This window comes from Pongo pygmaeus, chromosome 1 (genome assembly GCF_028885625.2).
Source record: "Pongo pygmaeus isolate AG05252 chromosome 1, NHGRI_mPonPyg2-v2.0_pri, whole genome shotgun sequence".
In the NCBI taxonomy this organism is placed as follows: domain Eukaryota; kingdom Metazoa; phylum Chordata; class Mammalia; order Primates; family Hominidae; genus Pongo; species Pongo pygmaeus.
Window position 1 is genome coordinate 194389197 of NC_072373.2, and position 21692 is coordinate 194410888.

At 55.0% G+C, this 21692-nt stretch overlaps 2 protein-coding genes across 5 annotated transcripts in view; both read left to right on the forward strand.

Annotated features, from left to right (window-relative positions):
* STK40 (serine/threonine kinase 40) overlaps positions 1 to 3689 on the forward strand; it is a 46791-nt gene extending 43102 nt beyond the window's left edge. For all 4 annotated transcript variants that reach the window (XM_054495739.2, XM_063665796.1, XM_054495728.2 and 1 more), the window contains one exon: positions 1339 to 3689. In XM_054495739.2, the coding sequence (XP_054351714.1) occupies positions 1339 to 1557 (219 nt within the window). In that variant the 3' untranslated portion in view covers positions 1558 to 3689. The remainder of the gene's footprint in view (positions 1 to 1338) is intronic.
* A 16018-nt stretch (positions 3690 to 19707) lies between these two features.
* EVA1B (eva-1 homolog B) lies at positions 19708 to 21201 on the forward strand. The gene is made up of 3 exons (XM_054495856.2): positions 19708 to 19746; positions 20139 to 20235; positions 20502 to 21201. Exons 2-3 carry the CDS (start codon positions 20169 to 20171, stop codon positions 20936 to 20938), a joined length of 504 nt encoding a protein of 167 aa, XP_054351831.1. The 5' UTR covers positions 19708 to 19746; positions 20139 to 20168; the 3' UTR covers positions 20939 to 21201.
* The last annotated feature ends 491 nt before the right edge of the window (positions 21202 to 21692 follow it).

Consider the following 21692-nt stretch of genomic DNA (forward strand, 5'->3'; position numbering starts at 1 on the left):
CTGGGGGCAGGCAGGGCAAGGGCAGAGGTGGCAGCTCCCCGCAGGCCACAGGGTTTCCTTGGTCTTCTTCCCCAGCCTTGGGGTAGGAAAGGGAGACTTCAGTCAGCCTGAGCTGCCTGGGGCCTGCCTTGGGCTTGGTGTAGCTGGAGATCTTTGGCCAGAGAGACCTGTGAGACAGCCGAGCTGGAGCCAGTGCCCAAGTGGCCCAGGCCAGCCCTCTCAGCTTCCTCCTGCTGCCCAAGTCACATTTCTCTGCCTCTCTGACTCAGAGTTCTCTCTCACCCTTCCTGCTTTTCGTTTTTCAGATGATTCATTTCTCCCTATTTCTTTCCTCCCCATTCCCTGCAGTGGAGAAAGTGTTGGGCCTAGGGTGGGGGCAGAGACTTGGGCACCAGGCAGCAGAGGGCAAGTGATCTTAGGGTGCCCCCTGGAGGGCAGGGCTTGGCCGAGCAACAGCATTGCTGGGCCCTGGATATTGGAAGGACCTTCCCTCCCTGGCCCACCTTGGAGCTCCACAGTGAGCAGTGTGCAGGTAGGACCAGGAGGGGCCGTGCCTGGGAGAGCCTCCCAGAGCCTCCTGGCCCCCAAGGAAAGAGAGTTCCAATCCCTACCCACCTCCAGCTTCCACCCTTTAGCTGTTTGGCTAAAATCATCATCACTAGCCCGCAGTGAGTGCCTACCCCGAGGGCACCTCATTCAGCCCTCACTGCGGGCCTGCGTGGCCTGTGTTCTTAGCCCCATGTTACAGAAGAGGAAACAGGGTTAGAGAGGACTTTCCCAAAGCCACACAGCTTAGAAGTAGTGGAGCTAAGCCTTGAAACCAAGTCTGATCCCGAAGCCCTGCTGTCTCCTGTGGTGACTGGCACGGGGACACCACTTCAGCTTCTGTTACCATCTGCCTAGACCATCCCAGGGAGCTCAGCATGGGGCCCTGTGTATGTGGCCCCCCGACGTGCTGAGCCCCCAGCCCAGGGCTTGCTGGTACCTCTTGACATGCATTAGCCGCCTCAGGGCTCAGAGAACCTTTGCGAGGGGCCAGACAGCTGAGGCTTCTGAGGTAAAGTGACTTCTCACGCAGCCGGTGAGTTAGGAAGCCTGAGTCTGTGTCAGTCCCGGGTCGGCAGGGCGGCCTGCAAGGCGAGTTCAGGTTGGCTGGAGGGGGTCAGGGACCCACCCTCAGCGCCACTCCCACCCCCTGCCTTGAGGCCTGAGGGTGTGGTGCCTGGAAGGGTTGACTGCAGGTGCCAGGCTGCCAGCACTCTTGCCTGCCCTCCTGTCTGCTGCGCTGCCTTCATCTGGGTTTATCTTTGTCTCCTTCCCACCCTCCCCGCCTCAAAGGCGAAGGTGACAGAGGAGTGCTCCCAGTATGAGTTTGAGAACTACATGCGTCAGCAGCTGCTGCTGGCCGAGGAGAAAAGCTCCATCCACGACGCCCGGAGCTGGGTGCCGAAGCGGCAGTTCGGCAGCGCACCGCCGGTGCGACGGCTGGGCCACGACGCGCAGCCCATGACTTCCTTGGACACGGCCATCCTGGCGCAGCGCTACCTGCGGAAATAACAGCCTCAGCCGGGGCCACCAGCACTGCTGCCACTTCTTCCAGCCCCAGCCAAAGGCGTGGCTGTCAGGGCTGGGCCCTGTAGTGCTGGACTCTCCCGGGCCGCAACAGGGACAGGGCAGGGACAGGGACAAGGACAGCCCAGGTCACACACGTGGGGTCAGCAGAGGTACCACAAAGCTACCTTTTGGGATGATTGCTCGATTGTTTGGTTTTTAAATCTGAGAAGCCTAGATAACTAATCTGCTTTTAATCATGATGTTTTAATCTACCTCTGTCTCCTTAACCGTGCTGTCTCTGGACTGAGCAAGAGGGAGGAGGGAGCCTGCTCACCCCACTCCAGGGCCTTCCCCAGCGGCCACCAACTGACCTGGGGCGCTGCTCCCCACAGTCCAAATAAGCTGAAAGTGCAGCTCGCTGCAGGCCCCAGAGCGAGCGTCCCCTCCTCCCTGCTCTCCCAGGCCCCTGCCACAGCCTCTTTCCGCCCCTCTCCTTCTGACCCAGGCCCCTCAGTCCAAGCTTTGGAAAACCTTCACCTCATCTTAAACCGAACTCAAATATATTTATTTTTTTACCATATCAACTTCTCTCCCATCTCTAGGTAGCTCAGCCCATGGCCACTCCCTGCCCCCAGCCTGGCTGGACTGTAAGGAGTCCACAGCCCACACGTGGGCTCCCTCCTCACCCCCAGGCAGGGAAGCCCCTCCCGCCAGTCCCTGTCCCCTTTCAGCCCACCAGTCCCTCTCTGCTGCCGGTGATGGGAGGCCTTTCTAGACCTGGCTCTTTCTCTCCCGTCTCAGTGGCTTCTCTGAGGTGCTGTACACGCGCGTTAACCTGTTCCCTTCTCTATCCTTCCCCGTGGTACCGAGCTCACGTGGACTCCCGATGCGAAGGGGCCCATGGGTTGGGCTGCAGGCCTGGCCGTGAGCGGGGGCTGCCTGCACGCTCCCCTAGCCTACTCTTGTGTTTAGGGGATGGTGGGAACATATCCCAGTGCCCTTGCCTCATAATAGATGTGGTGACTCTCCCGGTAGACCCTAGCAAGGGTCCTCCATGGTGGTGGGGGACTCAGGAGAATTGTAGGGATTGGGGGACCCTGCCTGCCTGGCTTGAGAACAGCCCTGCTGCCCTTTTGAGCCGAGATTTTGAAGTGGATGCCCGTCTTGCCAGAAATGCTGTTCTCACCAGGATGCCCCCTCCCCTTGCCCTCACTGGACTTGGCCCTGCCTGATGCCAAGCAAAGACCCTTCCCCAGAGGCCTACCCCCTATATGTCCTCAGAGAGGCTGAGTGTCCCCTCCAGGCAGTCATGGGCCCTGAGGCCCCTCCTGCCTGGCCCTGCTCCCCAGTGGGGAGGTGACTGTGTTTCCTAGAGTGTGAGCCGTTCTCCTCCCCCTAAAAAGCTGACTCACTGTGAGTGACCTTGGGCAAGTTCCCAAACCTCCTTGTGCCTCAGTTTCCCCATCTGGAAAAAATGGGGCCACCTCTTGCCAGCAGTAGCAGGGCTGCCCACGCCCCTTTCTCCCCATGCCCCATCCAGCACTTGGGCGCCTCATGCCTCTGCCTCAGTGGGCCTGTGGGAGCTCACTGGAGCCCAGCACTTACTCCCCCTGAGCAGCGAGCCTGCGTCTGTCTCAGCTGTCCAGCGCTGAGGGCCAGGGTCTTGTGCTGTGGGGCTGGGGGATGCCCTCTTTTCTATATTTATTTCGTAAAAAGTCTCCTGTGGGAGCGGAAATGCAGTCCGGCCTAGGGCTCCCAGCCCTTGACTGTCCTCCTGTGAGGGCCTGAAGCTGGGCCAGGGCCCGTCGCAGCGGAGCCCCCGCTTAGCAGCCCACCGGGTCCCTCCAGGCTGCTGCCTGTGCGTGGTCTTTCTCCTTTTCAAAGCAATAGCCGCCGGGTCTGCAAAGCCCTGTCAGACAGACTGGGCCCTTCCAAGGTCAAGCTATGTGTCTGATTACATTTCTGGTGAAGCCAAGGAGAGGAGGATGGGTCAGCCCTCACTGGGTGTCACACACTGAGAGAAGTCCTATTGTAAAGAAACGGAAAAAGTCACAAAAAAGTTTGTATAAAGACATATTTTTGTACTACATGGGGACTCTTCCTGCATGTCAGCAATAAAACTTCCTGATCTGGAACCACTGTGGCCTGCGTCTCCTGCGTTCTTGCCTTCCCTGCCTGCATCTTGGCCTCTCCAACCCCGGCCCAGCCCCATCCCTCTCCATCCCAGCTGAGTGGTGCAGGATTCCCAACTGGCTTCCTGCGGCTCTGAGTGTGCCCCCGGTCTGCTCCCCACAGCCAGCAGGTGGCACCTGGCACCACCGTCTTGGCGGGGGAGGGGAACCTGAAGTGCCCAGCAGTCTCTTGAGACCTGTGCATCTGCCCACTGCCCAAGTGGGAGCGCCCTGCTTGGCCTGGCCCACCCCCGACCTCGCGTGCAGGAGGCAGCGGGGCATCCCAGCACCACAGCCGCTGAAGGGTATTGATCTTCTTTCTCTCTGCCGAACTCCATCTGGGGTAGGGGAGCTTGCTTCCCCAGACAGACTGCCCATGTGCCCATGTGCCCATCCCGGGCAGCCAGGGAAGGAGAAGGCCCAGCCAGGCCTCTTCCTGCTCCACCCTCCCTCCCCCTCCCTCTCCTCAATAGGAAGCTAAGGGCTTCCTTCCTTCCTTTCTTTCCTTCCTTCCTTTGCTTAAATTTAGACTTTGGGCCGGGCACGGTGGTTCATGCCTGTCAACCTAGCACTTTGGGAGGCCGAGGCGGGTGGATCATGAGGTCAGGAGTTCAAGACCAGCCTGGCCAAGATGGTGAAACCCCGTCTCTACTAAAAATACAAAAATTAGCCAGACATGGTGGCAGGTGCATGTAATCCCAGCTACTTGGGAGGCTGGGGCGGAGAATTGCTTGAACCCGGGAGGTGGAGGTTGCAGTGAGCCGAGATCACACCACTGCACTCCAAGCCTGGGCGATGGAGCGAGACTCCATCTCAAAAAAGGAAAAAAAATTTAGACTTTGCAGATTGCACTTCATTCTAGCAAGGAAGCTAGAGGTAGACTGGCCCCTCCCCCGGCACACCACAGCACCCACGCGGACACACTTCTGTGTCCAAGAGCCCACACTCAGGCCCCTCAAGGAACAAGATCTGTGCAGGCAGAGCCCCTTCCCAGTCAAGGGTCCACAGACCAAGAGGGGCACCTCCAAGATGTGAGAAGGCTCTGATCCTCTGCAGTGCTTCAGAGCACAGCCCCAGGCCCCTCACTCCTCCACCTCACAGTTCCACACCTGCCCCAGCAGCCAGCTGTCCAAAGATTTTGCCCATTTGGCCCATGTCTTACCCATCCTGGATGCTCTACTGGGAGATGCCCCCACTTCCAGCCCACCAGTGCCACTCTCAGCTCTGGACCTTGTCTCTATGTTCAGCCTCACTCCTGTCCCGCCACCCATTAAGCCTCTGTTCAGGGCACAGATACCTCCTGGACACCTACACGTGACACTCTGACATTCAGCAAAACACTAGACAGCAAGCTCCCTACAGGCAGGGGCTTTGTTTTGCTCACCCTTAACTCCTCAGCACCTGGTTCTTGGCCTGGTACACCCTGGCACTCCTGAACAGTTTGGCGTATTGATCTAAACTGTTTCTTGGCTGTGAGTTGGTCAATTTAACGAAAAAATAGTGAACTTCTTGGATTGCTGTTCCTTCACAGGTTTCACTATGAGCCCTGTGGCAGCAAAGGAAAAGGAAAGTACCAGAAGGATGGGTGGGACCAGTGCGGCCACACTGACCACTCGCGTGCTCCTGAAAGGTCAAACCCAATGAGAACTGGGAAGCTGGCATCCCCTTTGGCCACCCTGGTCTCCAGTGTCCCTGGGAAGAGCCAAACTGGACCTATCAAACTAGCGGAAGTGGAAAGGGAGTGAGGAATGGTCTCGGTGGCTGGATTGTTCAGGGATCTGAAGCCAAGTTGGCCTGACTTTCTCTGTCCCTTCATCCCTCCTTCCCTCCCTCCCTCTCATCCTTCTCTCTCACACCCCACATCCAATCCACTGCTACTCCTGTTGGCCCTACTTTCACAACACGGGCAGAATCTGACCACTTGTCACAGCTCCACTGCAACCACCCTAAGCCTCCATCTCTGGCCTCCTGGTCTCCCACTCTTCCCCTGCCACAGTCCAGGCACCACGTGGTAGCCAGAGTGAGCCTTTAAAAACCTGATTGTGTCCCTCTTCTGTTTACAACCCTCTGATGGCTTCCCCTCCATGCAGGAGAAAATCCAAAGGTCTGTGTGGCTTATAAGGCTCTACACCGTGAGTCTGCACACCTGGGTACCTCCCCACCTTCTCAGCCCTTCACCCCTCACTCTATTCCTGCTGCTTGGGCCCCCTGATCCTGAACAAGCCAAGCATGCTTCCACCACACAGCCTCTTTGTAAGGTTAGCCGAGAGAAAGGACGAGTAGGCTCGAAGTCAGGCAAGCAATTTTTATTCGTCCTGCCAGGCTGCTCCTTGACAAGCAGAGGAGGCAGCCCCACTTACAGACTGCAGCAGGGCTTTACAGGGCGAGGAACTGGGTCGGGGTGTGTGAACCGAGTTGGGGGTGCAGGTGTCTTGACTGCATCCTGGTGATGTTTTTGCCAGCTTTGGTTAGCAGGTGTTCTGACTGCATCTTGGAACTGTTTGCCAGTTCAGCTGAAGTCTTCTGGACAAACAGTTACTCGAAGGGTCAGTTGTGGCGGGGGGTTTGCCTTTAGCCCTGGGGGAGCTGTGCAGAGGTCACAAAGGACTGTATTGTAAGACCCATGGGAAAGGAGGAGAACAGTCTGGTCGGGGTGACCCTAACATTCCAGCCTTTTAATAGTTGATAGAAAAGGGGGTGTTGTTCTCATCAGGCTGCTTCTAGCTGAGAGAGAGCGGTGGTTAGGGGGAGAGGCTGGAAGGTAGGGGTTGGTTTGGATTCTGGCTTTGAAATTGTTGGTATTCTTGGAGTAGCATCATGTCTTGTATGGTTCCGTGGATGAAGGCTCGGATGCGCTTCTGTAAAAACTGGGTAAAGAGACCGGGCGCCGTGGCTCACGCTTGTAATCCCAACACTTTGGGAGGCTGAGGCGGGTGGATCACGAGGTCAGGAGATCAAGACCATCCTGGCTAACACGGTGAAGCCCCGTCTCTACTAAATATACAAAAAATTAGCCTGGCGTAGTGGCGGGCGCCTGTAGTCTCAGCTACCCGGGAGGCTGAGGCAGGAGAATGGCGTGAACCCGGGAGGCGGAGCTTGCAGTGGGCAGAGATCACGCCACTGCACTCCAGCCTGGGCGCCAGAACGAGACTCCATCTAAAAATAATAATAATAATAAAATAAATAAATAATAATAATAAAAAAACACTGGGTAAAGAGACATAAGAGGCAGGACCCAAAGATTAGGAGAAGGAGAATGATTATGACAGGTCCAAGGAGTGGGAGTAGCCAGGAGGCCCAGGAGCTGAAGGGGCATAGGGGCCAGGAGGGCCAGATGGAAGAGCTGTTTTCCCTGATTTTTGAGCCTGGTCCTTTAATTTTTTAACTGCATCTTGAACCAGGCCTGACTGATTGAAATAGAGGCAGCATTCTTCATCTAGGAAGACGCAGATACCTCCTTTTTCTGCGGTAAGTAAATCGAGGCCCCTGCAGTTTTGAAGGCCTACTGCGGCTAGGGAGTCTAGTTGGGCCTGAAGGGTTGATACGGTGGATGCTAGGTCATCAGTGTTATCAGAGAGGTCCTTGGATAGGGATTTGTAGTAATAGGGAGAGGCTGCAATTCCTACGACTCTAGTTCTTGCAGCTGCCGTAATGCCTAACCCTATTAGCAGGGGTATGAGCTGTACGGCTCGGCGTCTGCGGGATGATGTTTGAATTTGGAAGGGTAGGGGTCGGGGCTATGTCTATTTTTGGACTAAGGAAGACTAGTGTGCAGGTTCCCGTCCAGTTAGTGGGTAAGCAGAGATAGGTGGAGGTGCCGCAGAGAAAGAATATGCCCTGGCTAGGAAGGCAAAATTGGAGGTCTTTGGCAAGGAGGGGCTTTAGGATCTTGTTTTCTGACCGCCAGGCGGACAGAGAGGAAGACAGGGCCTCCCCGGTGAGTGGTTAGAAGGGACGGGTTGAGGTTAGTTGGCTAGCCCTACTGTTTTGTTTTCCCAATGTAGGAGGAAATATTATGTGTCCACTAAAAGTTGTTCCCCAGTGGGGGCTCTGGCTACCTGAGTTGTAGACAATTGGAGGCTGGGCGGGGGCTAGGGCATGGAGTCCATCTCGCAATTATCATACAGGGTTTGTGTCGATTGATGCAGAAACCTGAGTTTACTGCGTTGAGATTAGTGGTTTGTATTTTTGGGGGACCAGAAATTTTGAGTATTTGAGTGGGATTGTATACTGTTAGCGTCTGGATACCAGCAGGTGGGGTGAGTTGTAGGGTGTAGTTACATGAGCCGGTGGGGAGAGTGCCTAAAGGGGTTCCTGAGGGAAGGTCGCGCTGTATACAAAGGGGTGCCCGTTGGTCTAATTTGGTATCAGATGTAAGTGCCCCTAAGATAACTTTGCTCCTGGAGGTGTAGCGGGTGAGGTTGGTTTTATAACTTTTAAGTGCATTTACCCCTCCGAAGCTTCGATAGTGAGGATGGAGTGTCAGGTTGGTAAGGGTCCAATCTTTAAGTGGGACCAGGAAGGCATTTTTTGATACGGTTTCTGAGGGATGGACACAAAACCAGCAGTTATGTGCGAGGTCAAGATTGGTTTGATTAAGTATTGTGTGTGCCTGTTGGATGGTTTGTTGTAGATGGAGTCGTAGTGAGGAGGAGAAGGAAAGGAGGAGTAAGCAGGCAAAGGATAAGACTGAAGGTGAAGAAATTGGTTTCACCTGGGCTAAACTCACATAGGGCTCTTTGGAAGGTGAGATCAGTTACCCAGTTAAGGAGTGCTGTGAGGGTGGGTTGTTCTGGGTAAGAGACAGTGAAGTGGCAAGACAGGGCAAAGGCAGGACATTTAGGAGGGGCAGTCACTTATTAGTGGCCTTTATTCTGCTATGAGGAGGATTATGAAGCTAGAGTTCCACCCTGGGGGTGTTACAGTATATATTCCTATGGCAAAGAGCAGAGTAAGTGAGGCAACTCCTACAAGGGCAGCGCAGTAAATGATTCCCATTAATGAGGGTTTTGATATTTAACAGTAAGGGGTGGTAACTTATCTGTTATGTTTCATGGGGGGGGGGTTGGCGTCTTCTGGGATGGGTGTAAGGCTGAGTCGGGTTGGTCCAAGGAGGGTGCTGGAGTATTTACAGGGAACAGCTGGTTACAGTATTTACAGGGAACAGTCGGTGGCAGGTCAGTTGCAGGAGCCCTTCTTAACCTGGAAAGATGGTACCAAGAGTTATGTCCTGACAGCTTGGCTGCAGTGGGGGTAGTGAGAAGAACTGGAAAGGGCCTTCCCACTTTGGTTTAAGGTTTGTTGGAGTGACAGTTTTTAGGAAGATATACTCTCCTGGGAGGAGAGTTTGGTCGGTGGGACCTTGGTGGGGTTTTGGGAGGGCCTGGTCAGCTTGCTCGCGGAAGAGATGACGGATGAGGGAGAGTGTTGGGAGGTGAGAATTAGTGGGGGTATGTTTTGTAAGAGGAAAGGGTGTCCATACATTAATTCAAATGGACTGAGGAAGGAGGGGGCTTTTGGACTGGCTCTGATGCGGGCCAGTGCTATGGGTAAAAGGGAGGTCCATGGTTTTTTGACTTCAAGAGTGAGTTATTTTGGTTAACTGAGTCTTGAGAATTCCATTTGCCCTTTCAACTTTTCTGGATGACTGGGGTCGGTATGGGATATGGAGGCGCCACTGGATGCCAAGGGACTGAGAGACTTGTTGGGTGATTTGGGAGACAAAGCTAGGGCCATTGTCTGATTGTATGGACCAAGAGAGACCAAGTCTAGGGATGATTTCTGTTATAAGAATTTGAGAGACTTCTGCAGCTTTTTCCGACGGGGTAGGAAATGCTTCTACCCAATCTGAGAAGGTGTCTATGAGGCTAAGAAGATATTTGGTTTTTTTGATGGGATGACGTCCACTTGCCAGTCCTCCCCTGGAAGTGTTCCTCTGAGCTGATGTGTAGGGATGGAGGGAGAGCGGAAGGCCCCTTGGGAGGAAGTAACAGAGCATATAGGACAGTTTAAGGTTGTGTCTCTTAGTGAGGTGAATAGATGGGGGGAGGAGAAATAAGGGCGAAGGAGCAGGTACAGGGGGTGCGCACCAATATGGAAGGATTGGTGAAGAGATGTCAGAATTAGGCCGGGCGCGGTGGCTCACACCTGTAATCCCAGCACTTTGGGAGGCTGAGGCGGGTGGATCATGAGGTCAGGAGATCAAGACTATCCTGGCTAACACGGTGAAACCCCGTCTCTACTAAAAATACAAAAAATTAGCCAAGTGTGGTGGCGGGCGCTTGTAGTCCCAGCTACTTGGCAGGCTGAGGCGTGAGAATGGCGTGAACCTGGGAGGTGGAGGTTGCAGTGAGCCGAGATCACACCACTGCACTCCAGCCTGGGCGACAAAGCGAGACTCTGTCTAAAAAAAAAAAAAAAAAAAAAGTCAGAATTTCCTTGGTCTGCTCTTGGGGGAGGACGAACTCTTGGTTTTTGATTAATCCTCTTGAAGGGAGGCTCCTTGCTGTAGTGGTGAAGTCTTTTCGGTGGGAGAGTACTTGGTTTGGATTGCTGGGGTAACGAGGAGGAGGGGGGCAGGGACAGAAGAAAGGAACTCTTCTTTTCCTGCCTCATCGGCCTTTCTGTTATTTCTTGAGATTTCATCTGATCCTGTTTGATGTCCTCGACAGTGTATAACTCCTGCTTTAGTTGGGAGGTGTGCGGCCTGAAGAAGTTGGTAAATAAGGGGGCCATTAGTGATGGGGGTTCCTTGGGCAGTAAGGAATCCTCTCTCTTGCCAGATGGCGGCATGAGAATGGAGGATGTGATAGGCATATTTGGAGTCTGTGTAAATGTGGACTCATTTGCCTTTGGAGAGGGTAAGGGGTCTGGTGAGAGCTATGAGATCTGCTTTTTAGGAGGAGGTTCCTGGGGGTAGGGGCTTAGCCTCAATTACTTGGTTTAAGGTAACTACTGCATACCTAGCAATTTTGGGAGAGCCGGTGGTTCCGGAAGAGGAGCCATCTAGGAATAGTTGGTCATCTGGATTAGTGAGAGGCTCAGAGGAGATGTTAGGGAAGTGTGGTTGCAGGTGGTCTAGAATTTCAGTACAGGAGTGGGAAGGAGACGAGGAAGATACTGTAATTAGAGATGCGGGGTTAAGGGGGGGAACTTTTGGCAAGACAGAACTCAGGGTTGTCGAGAAATAGGGCATGAAAAAGCTGGATGTGGGTGTGGGAAGGGGAAGAATGCTTAATGCTTGGGAGGAAAGGAGGTCTTATAGATTATGTGGACTATGGATGGTGGTATCTTGACCGAATGTTAGCTTTTTACTTTCTATGGCCAGGGTGGCAGCTGCCGCTAGAGCTCTAAGGCAGGTTGGCCATCCTCAAATGCTATTGTCTAGCTGTTTGGAAAGGTAGGCTATGGGGGCAAAAGATGGAGGACTTCGTTCTGGTTGGCCAAGTATGCCAAGGGCTATTCCTTGGCTTTCAGTTGTGTAGAGGGTGAAGGGCTGGGAAATATCAGGCAAAGATAGGGCTGGAGCGATTATAAGGGCAGTTTTAAGTTTGTGGAAGCTAGGGACTATGTGGTCGGAGGGATTTAGGGGCTCCTTTAGGGGGCCTTTGGCTGCTTCATAAAGGGGGTGAGCTAAGGGGGCATAGTTGGGGATCCATATTCTGAAAAAGCCTGCTAGCCCTCGGAAGGAAAGAATTTCACTTTCTGAGCAACATGGAGATAGGTTGCCCATTAAGGCTGCTCATGCTGAGGTCATGGCTTGGGACCCGGTAGAGAGTTGAACTTCTAGGTAGGTCACACTAGGGGTGGAAAGCTGTGCTTTGGACGGGGAGACTCTATAGCCTTTAACAGCAAGAAAATTGAGAAGGGTGGCGGTGTGGGCATGGGAGTCTTTTAGGGAGCAGCTGCAGAGAAGGAGGTCATCTACATACTGGAGAAGGTGGCTGGGGGATAGGTTTAAGGAGGCAAGGTCTTGGGTAGGGCTTGCCCAAAGAAATGGGGGCTATCCTTGAAGCCTTGCTTGAAGATCATTAGCATGTGCCTGAGATGTGAGCCACACTTTTTCCTTCTCTTCCAGGAGGATAGTGGAAGAGAGGACAATATAGAGGTCATGTCAAGTGAGTTCTTAAGATTGGGTAAGGTATTTGAAGTCTTTAATATAAGTGTTGAGATCGGAGGAAAAGGACCCGAGATGTTTTGCAATTTGGGAAAGGTCAGAGAGGGAGAAGGGAACGTGGACACGAATGATTCCTTCAACTCCAGCAACCTCTCGGAGGGGAAGTATGGGGACTGGTTGTTGGACATGCTGATTTCGAGAGTGGGTATGGGGTGGAGATGGGGAGGAATCAGATTCAGAAGCTGGGTGGTTAGAGAGGGGAGGGGAGAGAGATAAGGCAGGAGCGGGAGCGTATGGTGGAGGATCGTGATGATCTGATGGAGGATTATGATGTTGCCAGGGAGGACGAAAGCCGGCGGGGTCAAAGGAGGAGTTGTCAGTTGCTGCGAAGGTGGTTCTGCTGAGAGTAAATTGGGCTTAGAGTGGGTGAGGAGGATTGGCAAAGTGAAAGGCGGTTACAGAGGGTGAAGAAAGCCTGAACATAAGGAATTTCAAACCATTTTCCATCGCAATGGCAAAAATTGTCTAAGTCCCTGAGTATATTGAAATAGAAAGTACCATTTTCAAGCCACTGGGAGCCAATGTCTAATTTATATTGTGGCCAAGCCGTATTACAATAGAAAATAAGCCTCTTGGGACGAACCTTTGCACAAAAACTGAGAGTCTCAAGGTTGCACAAGTGACCCCAGGGGGGTTGCTTTAGACAGAGTAGCTCGATAGGCTCCCATGGTGAATGGAGGAGGTGGTTGAGGAAGGAGACTGCCGGTGGCAAGGACTGCGGGAGAGGGCGTCCCCAGTCCTGTGGGCCTTGTTTAGTACACAGAAGGCAACCACCGAGTCAGGCATCCCTGAAACAGAGGAGTCGGAGGCCTAGAGGCCGGAGGGAGCCCTTGGCCCAGCACTGGGTCTTTTGGGAAGACAGAGACAGTCAAGGGTCCCAGGTAGATGGCAAGAGTCTCTCTTACTCACCCCTTTGCAGACTATAGTGATGGATGAAGTCACCAACGATGGGAGGGTCCCAGAAATCCTCTGGATCCTCTGGGAAGGGGGAGTTCAGCCAAGGGAAGTGGGGGTGGTGGTTAGGAAAGAGGAAGAAAGGGAGGCCGAACTCTACCACCTTCCTGGGTTTTGGCACCATAATAAAAGGTTAGCCGAGAGAAACGATGAGTAGAACCAAAGACAGGCAAGCAATTTTTATTTGTCCTGCCAGGCTGTTCCTTGACAGGCAGAGGAGGCAGCCCCGCTTACAGACTGCAGCAGGGCTTTACAGGGCGAGGAACTGGGTTGGGGTGTGTGAACCAAGTTGGGGGTGCAGGTGTCTTGACTGCATCCTGGTGATGTTTTTGCCAGCTTTGGTTAGCAGGTGTTCTGACTGCATTCTGGAACTGTTTGCCAGTTCAGCTGAAGTCTTCTAGACAAACAGTCACTGGAAGGGTCAGTGTAGGGCAGCAGTGGGGGTTGCCTTTAGCCCTGGGGGAGCTGTGCAGAGGTCACAACGGACTGTATTGTAAGACCCATGGGAAAGGAGGGGAACTGGTCGGGGTGACCCTAACACTCTGCACCGGTTATTCTTTCTCGAAGGCTCTTCTCCCAGGTAGTTCTGTGACTCCCTGCCTCATTCAGGTGTCTGCTCAAAATACCACCTCCTCAGAGAGGCCTTCCCTCACCTGTCCACCTGGTCTTCTCTAACCCCTTACTCATTTTTTTTCATTGTATTCATCACAACCTGACATATATCCAATTATTGATCATGCATGTCTCCCCTGTTCAAACGCTGAGCTCCATGAATAAGGGTGGGAAACTTTCCTCTTGTGGCCACTGTGGGGGAAGGGATGAGGGGACTGGTCATCACAATGACTGGCAGTTACAAGGGTGGCGCCAGGGACTCCAGACAGCCCTGGAAGGAAGGCAGATTCTACATCCTGCACAACATAAGTGAATGGCTTGTTTTGAATTACCAGAGCCAAGGCTCTAACTCCATTTTGCATATAAACACAAAGAGTGTATGCATTCTAGTATACACTGAATTTTCCAGGAATGCAACTACTGTGTAAAGAGGAGGAAACGTGCACTTCATTGTGTTCAGAACTTCACCAAATTCATCGTTTCAGACGTTGACACCACCACACTCCAGCGTCAGTCTGTACACACAGCTGTGACCTCCCCAGCAATTGGGCACTTCACAAACACATTATCATTACCTTTTATTTCTTATATATTAATAAGGACAAAAAAACCATTGGGTGACTTTTAATTAGATGTAAAGGCTGGCATATTGGCCATAAGTTTCATTTCAGGAGCATAAAGGGAGCAACAGCAAGCATTATGAAAAGGCAGCTTTGGGTCTGAGGGGTGGAGAATCATGGCCTAGAGTTGCCCCGTGGAAAGCGGTGGGCAGCATGCGCTCTGCAGTCCAGTCCAGGCCACACTTGCAGCCATGTGACTCCACAGGCACTGCTTAACCTCGCTGAACCTCACTTCCTTCTTGGCAAATGTGAGCCATGCTACAAACTGCACAAGATTACTGGGAAGACTGAAGGGTAGGAGCGTGCACAGCATTTGGCAAAGTGCCAGGTGCCAGAAAGGGTACTCAATGTCCCTATTATTGTTTTCTTGTTGTTGCTGTTGTTTTGTTTTCAGACAGGGTCTTCCTCTGTCATCCAGGCTGGAGTACAGTGGCACGATCACGGCTCACCATAGCCTTGATCTCCTGGGCTCAAGCGATCCTCCCACCTTAGCCTCCTGGGTAGCAGGAACTATAGGTGTGTGCCACCGTGTCCAGCTAATTTTTGTAGTTTTCTGTAGAAATGGGGTTTCGCCATGTTGCCCAGGCTGGTCTCAAACTCCTGGACTTAAGTGATCTGCACACCTTGGCCTCCCAAAGAGCTGGGATTACAGACGTGAGCCACTACACTGAGCCTATTATTGTCCATTTGCAAATTTTTGCCAGTACCCTCTTTCCAGCAGCTGTCCCGGGTGCTGGGGCCGTGGGGACACTCAAAGGACTCAGGAGGTCCCCGGTGACTCTCTCTCTTCCCTCCATCCAAGACCTATCCCCGTGGTAGGGTGAGGCCCATGTCAACGGCAGAATAGCCAGGGCCAGCCTTCAGTTTGGCCACTGGGGCCGGGAGCAGAGCTGTGCTTGGGTTTGCACTGGGTCCTGAATATGCCAGCACTCCCAAGGCCCCGCCCATAGGCTCTAGATCTCTCAGTCCCCCGACCTTCCATCAAGGCCTGTCCTTCCCGTGTTTCATCTTAGGAGTACTCTCCGTGCTTTCCAAGGTGACAAATCTCTAGTCTCACAGGCAGATAGGAGGGCAGAGAAGCAGTCAACAAGCAGGCGGTTGAGCAGATAGCAGATAAGTCTGGGCAGATAGGCAGTGAGGAGGTAGGGAGGAGATGGGCAGGTGGATAGTTGGGATGAGGGCCAGAACAGCAGGTGACACACCTGCAGAGATCTGAAGCAGGTGGCTGGGCTGACCCACGGACAGGCTGGTGGGCTGGGGAGCAGCAGGCAGTCAAGCAGCTAGGCAGGGGGTGGGGAGGGCATGGGGACCATGGGGACAGCCACATTGGCCAAAGGTTTCAGGGACCTTCCCCAGGGCCTCCAGGAGCAGCGCTTCTCAAAACCCTCCAGGGCAAGGCTGCCGCTTCTCCCGCCTGGCCTGGCTTGGCCACGGCAAGCCCCTGGAGGACAGCACTCTGGTTAATGTGCGCCCCTCTCTCAGAAGCGACCAGCAACCATCTCAACCCTCATCCTGCTCCACTAGGGCTGAGTCATACCTGACCCACTCCCAACACATATGTCACATACCAACCCAGACACAAACATACTTTTGCCTGCAGGCAGAGATACAGAGAGCTGCGTAGTACAGAGGTGCATGGAAACAGCTTGAGAGCAACAGCACATAGAGGAGCACACATGTGGACTCTCACAGACACAGGTATGTGCCACATGAACTGAGGCACTGAGGCACACAACACACGTAGTCATACAAGCACACCGTAGCACACACCGATATTCCTGTGGATGGCAGGCATTAAACATGCTCATGCACTCCCAGCAATGCTGCACATAAATAAGCTACCTGTGCAAACAGTCAGTGACATACACCCCTTGAAAAAATAGGAATACAACCCACAGAAACTCAATATTGCTGACGGTCTTCAAATCTCGGCCAAGGCAGTGGGCAAATTCTGGCCTCATCTTCACCTCTCAGCCCAATCACACATGGCTGATCATGTCCCTGTTCTGGCCTGGTTCTCCTTGCTGACTTCACCTCCAGGAGACCCCTCAATGGGCTCGAGCTTCAGACCCTTCTCTCACTGCCCCCTTACCCCAGATGTTCGGTCTCATCCACTTCTGGGGTGGTAAATCCATCGTATGTGGTAAGGACTCTCAAATATCATTTCCAGCCAGATTCCTGGGGGTTCTACTTGCCTTGCCAACACCTGCACCTGGATATCTAATGGACATCTCAAGTCTAACCTATCTACAGTGAAACTGACTCCCCCCAAACCTGCTTCCCCACATGGGCTTTCCTCAGGTGCCCCAGCGCAGTATGAAAGTGTTCTAAACTCCTCTCTCCCTCACATCCAAGTCCAGTGCAGGAACTCCCTTCAGAACACCACCTGAGTCTGAGCCCTCTCGCCTCTTCACCGGCCCCGCCCTCACTGGCTTGGACAGCTGCCAGCCTACTCACCACCCTCCCTGCTCCCCTTCTTGCCCACAGTGGCCCACCCTACACTGAGCCACTACAGGGATCTTTCCAAAATGTGTCACGGGACCATGACACTCCCCTGCTCAACGCTCCAGGAGCTCCCCACCACACTTACATTAAAAACCAAGCTCCTGGCCGGGCACAGTGGCTCACACCTGTAATCCCAGCACTTTGGAGGCCAAGGTGGGCAGATCACCTGAGGTCAGAAGTTCGAGACCAGCTTGACCAACATGGAGAAACCCCATCTCTACTAAAAATACAAAATTAGCAGGGTGTGGTTGTGCATGCCTGTAATCCCAGCTACTCAGGAGGCTGAGGCAGGAGAATCGCTTGAATCCGGGAGACAGAGGTTGCAGTGAGCAGAGATCACGCCTTTGTACTCCAGCCTGGGCAACAAGAGCGAAACTCCGTCTCAAAAAAAAAAAGAAAAAAAAAAAAAGAAAGAAAAAGCTCATCAACAAGGCCAGCGAGTCCCTGCATGGGCAGCCCCTGCCACTCTCCCCTGCACCCACACGCCATCTGCATGGTTTTCTTCCCTTGGAGGGAGGTATCCCAAGCACGTTCTTAACTCCTGCTCAGACACTCTCCCCAGATCCTGGCACAGCTGCCTCCTCCTTAGGAGTCAGGTCTCACTGTGGATGTCCCTGTGAGAGCCACTCCCAGGTGTTTTCCATCACATTACCCTATCCTGTCATGCCCCCCCAGCACTTAGAAGCATCTGAGATTATCTTCTATTGTTCCTCCAATTTAGTGTCAGCTCCATGAGGGCAAGGATTTGTGTCTGTTCTGTTTGTTAAATCCTCATTAAAACTATCCCTCAGGGCCGGGTGCGGTGGCTCACGCCTGTAATTCCTGCACTTTGGGAGGTCAAGGCAGGTGGATCACGAGGTCAGGAGATTGAGACCATCCTGGCTAACATGGTGAAAACCGGTCTCTACTAAAAATACAAAAAATTAGCCGGGCGTGGTGGCGGGTGCCTGTAGTCCCAGCTACTTGGGAAGCTGAGGCAGGAGAATGGCATGAACCTGGGAGGCAGAGCTTGCAGTGAGCCGAGATCGCGCCACTGCACTCCAGCCTGGGTGACAGAGCAAGATTCCGTCTCAAAACAAAAACAAAAAAAAAAAACTGTCCCTCAGTATTCTCAGGGGATTGGCTCCATGACCTCCCTCCCATAGACACCAAAATCCAAGGATCCTCAAGTCCTTGATGTAAAATAAATTGGTTCAGTATTTGCATTTAACCTACACACATCCTCCTGTACACTTTAAATCATCTCTTGATTACTTATAATATGTAATATAATGTAACCGCTATGAAAATATACTATTGGCCGGCACGAGGGCTCACAGTTGTAATCCCAGCACTTTGAGAGGCTGAGGTGGGTGGATCACTTGAGCCCAGGAGTTCAAGACCAGCCTGGGCAACATGGCAAAACCCCATCTCTACAAAAATTAGCCAGGCATAGTGGTGCAAGCCTGTGGTCCCTCCCAGCTACTTGGGAGAATGAGATGGGAGGCTCACTTGAGCCCAGGGGGTAATGGTTGTGAATGAGCTGAGATAGCACCTCTGTACTCCAGCCTGGGTGACAGAGTGAGACTCTGTCTCAAAGAAAAAAAATTAAATATATATATTGTTTAGGAAATAATGATAAGAAAAAAGTCTGTACATGTTCAGTACAGATGCAATTTTGGTTTTGAACATTTTTCATGCAAAGTTGGTTAAATCCACAGATGCTGTAGACTAGACTAGGAAGTGCTAGGCATACACAATATTTGTTGACTAGTGGCTGCACAGATTTATATACAGACATACTCGCCCCCACAACAATACTCAAATACATCACATTAATAGACAAATATTCAGATGTGGGCAAAAATACCTACCCGCACATTCACAGAACACACTAAACAGTCACAAAGACACCCAGGAGTCCCCTTTCCATCCCCATAGGAGTCAGTCCTAGTCCTCCCCCATCTAGATCTGCCCTCCACTTGAACCCAGTCTCGGGACTGGGGGAGTAGGGGTCTGCAGCCCGGACAGGGAGAGGGTCGCTGGCCCACAGGCCTCAGGCAGCGCCTTCAGCTATGTCTGCAATTTCCTCTCCCCCTTTCCTCCTCCGCTCTAAGGCTCCCGCCAAGGCGGCCTCCCCCTCATTCTAGCTCCAGCAAGGGAGGGGAGGCCCATGATGGGGGGCCCCGGGGAGAGAGGGCAGAAAGAAGCCCCCCGCCACACACTCTGATCACACACCACATTGCATGCACAAGCCCAGGTGGGAAATGCGTGTGTGAGCACAGGCAGGTTTAGCCTTGGGGTGGGGGGCGGGATGGGGTGGGATCTGCCACAAGCCGCCACAAGCTGCTTGGTGCACAAGAGCGCAGGAGCTCGCAGGCACAGAGGCCCCACGCTGGGGTTCGCGAGACTGCTGGCCGGGGCCTGGCTCAAAGCTGGAGTCCAACAATCATTAACCCTGCGTGACTAGATCAGAGCTCGGCCAGGGGACACATTCAAGCCTGGGCCCTGGGAGGAGGGGTGGACAGTCCCCTCCCTTCCAGTCCGGCATGGGTCTGGGGAAGAGGAGCAGCTTTCCCTGGATGGGGCCTCCTAGGAGCGGGAGCGGTGGTTTCTAGTTCAGGCTTTAGGGTCAGAGAGCAGCAGGTTCAAATCCTGACGGTTTTGGTAAAGTCAATTCAATCTGTCCAAGACTCCGTTTATTTGATCTGCGAAGTGGGGATAATGGTATCACGTCGCAGGGTTGTCAGGCGGAGTAAGTGAAAGAACCTGTCCAGGGTTTAGCCCTTGGCCCGCACGCAGGCAGAGCTCCAGCCTCGCTGTTGTTGTTGTTAGTGGCCTGGGGGCGGTTTCCTGTGGGGGACGGACGGCCCGCGGGCCGGGCTCTCCCTCCTCCCGGCTGCCCGCTCCTCTCCCCTTCCTCTCCCAGCCCTTTTCCTCCCCGCCTCCCCCGCCCGCCCCGCCCCGCCCCGTCCCGTCCCTCCCCTCCTCTTTCCTCGGAGGAAACTTTCCGCCGGCTGGTCCCTCGGTCCTTGTCCCGCCCGCGCTGCCGCGGCCTGGGAGCCCAGCGGGCCCGGAGGGGCGGCGGGACCCGAGAGGGCGGGGGCGGCCGGACCCAGTGTATGCGGCCGCGGGACGCGCCGGGGCCGGGCAGCCGGGAAGCGGGGCGCTGACGGTGAGTGGGCCCGGCCCCGGGCCGGTGGGTCCCCGCGGGGCGGGCGGGCGAGGAGAGAGGCAGCTTCCCTTCCCGGAGCCCGCCTGGGGCGTGGAGGCTCAGCGTCCCTATCCTCCATCCCGCCCCGGGACGGCGGAACCGGGCCTCAGCTGGGGACCTCACCAGGGGGCGGGGCCTCCCGCGGTCCCCGGCGCTGCTCCCCGGGCTGGAGGGGCGTCCGCGCCCGGGAGAGGGGTTCCCCCGCGGCAGGGCCCCGGGCCGCCACGAAGTTAGGGAAGCACTCTCTCCAGGGTGGAACCTGGGGCCGCGGCTCCTGGGAGAAGAGCTGCCTGCGGAAGGGATCGGGGTGGGCTCCAGGCTGAGAGAAGGATCTGACTTTGCTGACCTCGCAGGCTGGCAGGGGAGCTGCCCCCCAGAGCAGCATGGATGCCCCGCGAAGGGACATGGAGTTGCTCAGCAACAGCCTGGCTGCCTACGCGCACATCCGCGGTGAGGGCGGGCGCCGGAAGACTGGGGGCCTGAACCCTTCCCTGACCACCGAACCCTTCCCTCCCCAGCGCCTTGTCCGTCCCCTCCGCCCCGCTCCCCGCCCCCTTGCCCGCTGGTGGTTCCCTAATGCCCTTCGAGTAGGGGTTACAGGCCTCGCCCCCCACACCTAGAACCTGGGGTCTTTTGGAAGTGGGATGGGTCTTTTGGAAGTGGGACAACCCCCACCCGCCCGGGCCCCTCCGTGATCCCCGCCCTGTGCCCCGCAGCCAACCCCGAGAGCTTCGGCCTCTACTTCGTGCTGGGCGTCTGCTTCGGCCTGCTGCTCACCCTCTGCCTGCTCGTCATCAGTATCTCGTGGGCGCCCCGCCCGCGGCCCCGGGGCCCGGCTCAGCGCCAGGACCCCCGCAGCAGCACCCTGGAGCCCGAGGACGACGACGAGGACGAGGAGGACACGGTGACTCGGCTGGGCCCCGACGACACGCTGCCGGGCCCCGAGCTGTCCGCAGAGCCGGACGGGCCCCTCAGCGTCAACGTCTTCACGTCGGCGGAGGAGCTGGAGAGGGCGCAGCGGCTGGAGGAGCGCGAACGGATCCTGCGGGAGATCTGGCGCACCGGGCAGCCGGACCTGCTGGGCACAGGCACGCTGGGGCCCAGCCCCACGGCCACGGGCGCGGGCACCCTGGGCCGCATGCACTATTACTGATGGGCCGCGGCTCCCGCTGCAAGGAGCTTGGGGTACCGGACCTGCACATGAGCTCAGAGCTGCCCCAGACCTTCGGACTGCCTCGGCCCCCACAGCTCCCAGGTGCTACTGGGCGTGGACGGCCACCCCGAGAGGCTCCCTTCCCCAGTCCTGCCAGAAGACCCCGGGGGCGGGGAGGGGGCAGGATGGAGGGTCCCCACTCCCTCTCTGGGGTCGATGAAGAGGTGAAGTGACCAAATGAAAGAAAGCTGCATTCTCAGTGACTCAGTCTCTCCCTCTGTTACTCCTGCCCCCAGCGACCCCCAGGCTCCTGCCACGCAGAGGCCCCAGGGCTGAGGCCCAGCTTGACTCCCTTACCCTAGCTGCACCACCCCCACCCACCAACCCGACGACACAGCACACCTGCCCGCATTCACTTCTCAGCCAGCAAACAGGCAGAAGCCCACAGGCCTGCACCCAGCCTCACACACAGAGCAAGTGCACGCGCATTCCTTATTCAAAACGCATTCCTTACCGGCAAACGCCTGGACACACGTCGCCCTGTCCCCACAGTGCCCTGGGTTCATACATTGCAATGACACACACACTAGGCCTCGGGACCCTGACCTCCAGGCTAAGGTGCTACTAGTCCCGGTGTAAGCATGTGTACTTGGGCTGGACGGTGGACTTCACGTCTGCGCCGAGGTGCGTTCAAGCGAGAGGGCAGGAGTCCCTCTGAGCGGACAGGGAGGCCAGCTGGGAGGGGTCCGAGCTG